We start from the raw sequence: 4,848 nt of genomic DNA on the forward strand, positions 1-4,848 counted from the left end.
ATATATGGTCGGGGTTCAGACAAAACGCACCAAGCGACTTTTTGACTGACTTGTGGTATTTTGTTCACAAAAATAAAACGGACATAATTCCATATCAATTTATACGTACATTTGTTGTAGGATATCCACATTTATGAGATTGAGGGATATCCGATACGATTTGTGATCAATTAAATCTGCTAACCGAAAATTTGAGTAGAATAATGGGTAATTTTTGGTTGGCGCTCAGTGCGATTTGGCAGAATCCCGGCCATATAGAAGAGGATTTTCATTAGCAAAAAAGCACAGAAGTTAATTTTATTTTACTAAGTCGACTTCAGGAAATTAATAATAAATGAGTAAAAAAAATCATGTAATTGGTTTAATTCCCTAATTTCCATGTGAAAATGATGCGTATTAGTATATATTAGAAGTAATAAAACAATAATTTCAGTTCATAAAAATGAATAAACTGAATAACAGAGTCTGATTGTTTTATGAAAATGAAACAAAATAACACCAACACTATTCATGAAGTGACGAAACCCAAAAGGGAGTTTCCTACATGCGACCAGATGCGACCTAGCGAGTACCGGCAAACCTTTCAGCACACCTTGACCGTCTTGAACTTGTTTTGGGGGTTACCATGGTTTCAGTTTACAAACAAACGAGTGTTCAACGAGGGCCAAGTACCTATACTCAAGCATGGAAAGGCGATGCTCAGGAAAATGCAACTGCATTCGACCGTGAAAATATCGGCTACCGTATCCTGCTGTCTATAAACTATTAAGCACCACCACCCAAGGTAATATTTCAACTGTAATAAATTTCCCCTCGTATACTTTTGATTCACCTGGTTATGTTGTTATGATATTCATTAGTGTTGTGTTTGAATCTCAAATGTACCCGAGCGGTGGCAGCGGTAGCACGTGCTTCATACTGCGTCTACTATGGACGACGAGGCGACAGAAGCCTTCAAGGATCTGTACAGAGAAATTGATAAGCTGTACTATCCATCGGTAAATGCGCCAATTTCAAGAATTGGCATTTGCGGCGACAGTGTCCACGATAAAAGTGAGTTTGTGTTTAGAGATGAGGACGTTGATGACCTTATTGAGTATTCGAAAAAGTTCGTTGAAAAAACTAAAAACGAAATTGGATTATCTGAGATCGTACATTCACATGAACACGGTGTGCAATGTGTGAGAAGTGAAAAGAAAAGCAATAAGAAAGTGAACACGCCACCAAAATGGATTGGTGGTAATAAAACTAAGGAATCAGCGGGGGCAAATTGCGCCACCGCGATTCAAATCATCAAAAAAGTTCCCAAAACGCAAACCAAATTGGTAACTTTGAACAGCAGCAAGCCTTCGGAGAAAAATCAACTGAATAATCAACGCCCTTCGGCTGAGATGAAGAAGGTGAGGAATGTTGGCGTGAATATCAATTTCATAAAACAAAAGACTGTCAACCGAACCAACAATAATGCGCTAATTGCGGAGCCAAATTCTTCGCGTACGCCACCGATCATCAAGAAGCCTGCTACGCCGAAAACTTCTGGAAAAATCTACCGATTCTACTCCAGCAAACTTAGTCCTTCCCAACTGTGGGAACAGCAGCACCCAGAGCTGTCGTACGAAAGTTCCGAACGAAGCATCTTTCCCAAACGGATAAAGAAAAGTGATATCATTGCGGAGCAAAAACGGCCAGCGGAAATTAGTCACAGCAAAGAGTTGAAAATTGTACACCTATCGGAAGGACTTTCAAGCTGCACAATCAATGAGAACGCAGAGGTAAGAAGCCAATCATTAGAAAGCACAAATTTTGTTCGAGTTTCATGATTTTTCACAATTTTCGTGCATTAAAATTAGTAAAAAGGATATTGTATTTTCATTCTTCCATATTGTCAAATATTGCATTCATTCGTATATTGTCAAAGGGGCTGTCCATAAACCACGTACTCTTGAGGGGGAGGGAGGGGTTTCGAAAAAGTCTACGTTAGTCTACGAAGGGGGACGGGGGGTATACCAAAAGTCTACGTAGACTTTTTTTTTTATTTTTATGGAAAACAATTTATACAGAAGCTCTGTGCAAAGTTCACTTGTTCGATATTTTTTAGGATCTTCCCAAAAAAATTTGCAAGACTTTATCGAAATAATCTAATGAATTTCACTGAAGTAATAGTCTGAACTACGGCTTAAACCTATATGGATATTCCCAGGAAATTCTTCTGTGCTGAGCAGGAAAATTCTACGGAGTATTCTATAAAAAAATTCCACTTGGATTTTATTGCTAATTTTTTTCTAATTTTCCTCGTGATTCTTTAAAATTTTCAAAATTTCCGCGAGAAACCCTTCACTGGAGATTTTCTGGGAGGTCCCTGGGATTTTTTTCTTAATTGCGAGAATTCTTCGGAATTTTTGCGAGGAATTCTTCGGATATATAAGCGAAATTCTTCGAAATTTCCATAGGAAATTCTTCGTATATTTTAGGGCAATTTCTTCGGGAGTACTAGTGCAAATTCTTTGGAATGATCGATGCAAAATCTTAGGAATTTCCAAAGAATCTGTTAAAAATTTCCACCAGAAATTATTTGAATATCCCACCAAAAACTCTTTGAGTTTCCGTAAAAAAATGTTTGCCATTTTTGTAAGAAAGCTTTCGTAATTTTTTTGAAAAATTATTCGAAATTTTTACGAGAAATTCACCAAGATTTCTACTGAAAATCCACCGCAAATTATTCGGAAAAGTCTTTGATAGACAAAAAAAACGTAGGAAACCATTCCAAAATTCCACAGGAAATATTTCGGAATGTCCATTTAAACATAAAATTGCCTTGGAAAATAATTCTAACTTTTCACAGAAATTCTGAAAATTCTTCGGTTTTATACAAATTTGAACCGGCGTAAATAATTGTAGGTCAGATGTGTGACAGATTTTGAGCAGTGGCGCGCCGAAAGTGTCGGCAGCGGTAGTGCACACCTCTAGGAGGAATCGAATTCAACAGAAATTGAGGTTTGGAGGTTTGGTTTCAGGAGCAGTGGACAGAGGATAAAATTTGATTTCGATTTTGATTGTCCAATCACATTTGACGTTTTGTAAAATTTGAAAAGTCTACGTAGACTTCAAAGGGGTGGGGGAGGGGTTTCGGAGAAGTCTACGAAAGTCTACTAGGGGGGAGGGGAAAAAGTGAAATTTCGGTCTACGTGGTTTGTGGACAGCCCCAAACTTGTTTGATTAAGTTTTGGCGAGCTTTTCTACCAATAAATCCAGCTGTGTTAAAACAAGTGTTTTGGCAATAATACAGGAACGCAATGACCAACCCAAGCAGCACACTTGTCATAATAGAGCTAGGGGCAAACCAGAGTAAACGGGACGAGCGATGCGATGCGACTCACGTAAAAAAAATATCAACAGGCTGTTAAATTGCACTGTCGCGTCGCGATGGTGACTATGGCATACACTGAAAACCAAAACTACCCAAAATTGGGTTGTTTGCACTCAATAACCCAAATTTGAGTAAAATGACTTTTCTGGCATTAGGTAGTTTGCCTTCAATCCCATGTAATCAATTTACCCAAAGCTGAGTTTAATTTATCCAAAGCGGACCTTGATCAACTCAAAATTGAGAATATTGAATTTACTCAAATTTGGGCTATTGGGCTGAGCAACCCCGGTGAGGTGTTTGCATCTAGCTCTTGTTTTGACATCAATCATGGGAAAGAAAGGGAAAACTACTTAAATTTGGGTATTTTTTTTCTGCGATATTCTCATCAGTGCGTATATAAAACTCAAAGTTTGGGTTGATTTATCTGTCCGTGTAGGTGCATTTTAAGAGCTGAGCAGAATGGATACGTTTGCGTGCGTTTTGAAAGTTGTGCCATGGGAAAACTGTCAAAACGCACGCAAACGTACCCATTCTGCTCCGCTCTTTACTCACGATGCAGTTGCGACATCCGGAAGTGTGAGAAAATGCGATTGTCGCGAGACCTCAGTTCGGTTTTCAACAGGATCTACAATATATAATGATTCTTCACCATCCAGAAGGGATGCCAAATGTTCCGTATGAAACGTTTTTGGTTCGTTCGGAAAGAAGAGGGGCCAGAGACGAGTTCTTAGTGAAGCGACTTCAAGGGGTGGGGAGTAGTATCTAGTAGTAGTAGTATATTGAAGTAGTATCTTTTACTCAAATTTTGAGTTGTCCCGTTTTTAATGAAAATTAGTCGGATTCGACTCAATTTTGAGTAGTTCATTTTTAGAGTGTGTATATTACGGTGATGACGATTCATCCGGAGCGCTTCTGCTCTCGGATGAACGTATAGAGGAAGAACTTGATGAAGGAGAAGAACTGCACAGTTCTCCATCCGTTTACGACAGTGGCGCAGCCGTTAGCTCTAATGTTCCACCAGGAATTTGCAGGAAAAGGCATTGTTTACGTTTGCGACATTGGCCCTTATGAAACAACCGTGTCGAATTATCCCTTTTTTTCAGGAAATTTTCAAAGAAAAGGCTCATGAAAGAATTAAAGGAAGCTGTCGAACGAAATATTTTTTTTCGAGGGCAGGTAGCTCGACTCTCAGCAGATCAAGGCTTAGGTGACACTCTTCGTCATCCACGTACAAGTACGATGCGGGAAGATGTGTCTGACTCAAGGAACGAGTCCCTTTTGCTCTCTACAATGAATATTTGGACTTTAGGTACCTTGAATATACCGGAGTGTGTACCTACAGAAGGAGAATCGGAAATCGACAAGCGAGCCTATGAGTTCTGGAAGGAAACTATAGTTGCCTCATTACAGCTGGTCAATTCGGCCGATGAGCGAGCAAAATTTGGGGTTTTCCGAATCAAGGCAGGTGCTAAGCTCCGCGA

At 39.3% G+C, this 4,848-nt stretch overlaps 1 protein-coding gene across 1 annotated transcript; it reads left to right on the top strand.

Moving 5' to 3' along the window:
* Positions 1-657: 657 nt before the first annotated feature.
* Positions 658-1,820, top strand: LOC134204121 (uncharacterized). Its single transcript, XM_062678954.1, has 2 exons — positions 658-784; positions 861-1,820. The coding sequence occupies exon 2, from the start codon at positions 930-932 to the stop codon at positions 1,818-1,820; it is 891 nt and encodes a 296-aa protein (XP_062534938.1). The 5' UTR covers positions 658-784; positions 861-929.
* Positions 1,821-4,848: the final 3,028 nt, after the last annotated feature.

Source organism: Armigeres subalbatus, unplaced genomic scaffold, assembly GCF_024139115.2.
Source record: "Armigeres subalbatus isolate Guangzhou_Male unplaced genomic scaffold, GZ_Asu_2 Contig41, whole genome shotgun sequence".
NCBI lineage: Eukaryota > Metazoa > Arthropoda > Insecta > Diptera > Culicidae > Armigeres > Armigeres subalbatus.

Coding starts and splice junctions, on each gene's coding strand:
- LOC134204121 (XM_062678954.1), top strand. CDS start 930: ATGGACGACGAGGCGACAGAAGCCTTCAAGGATCTGTACAGAGAAATT.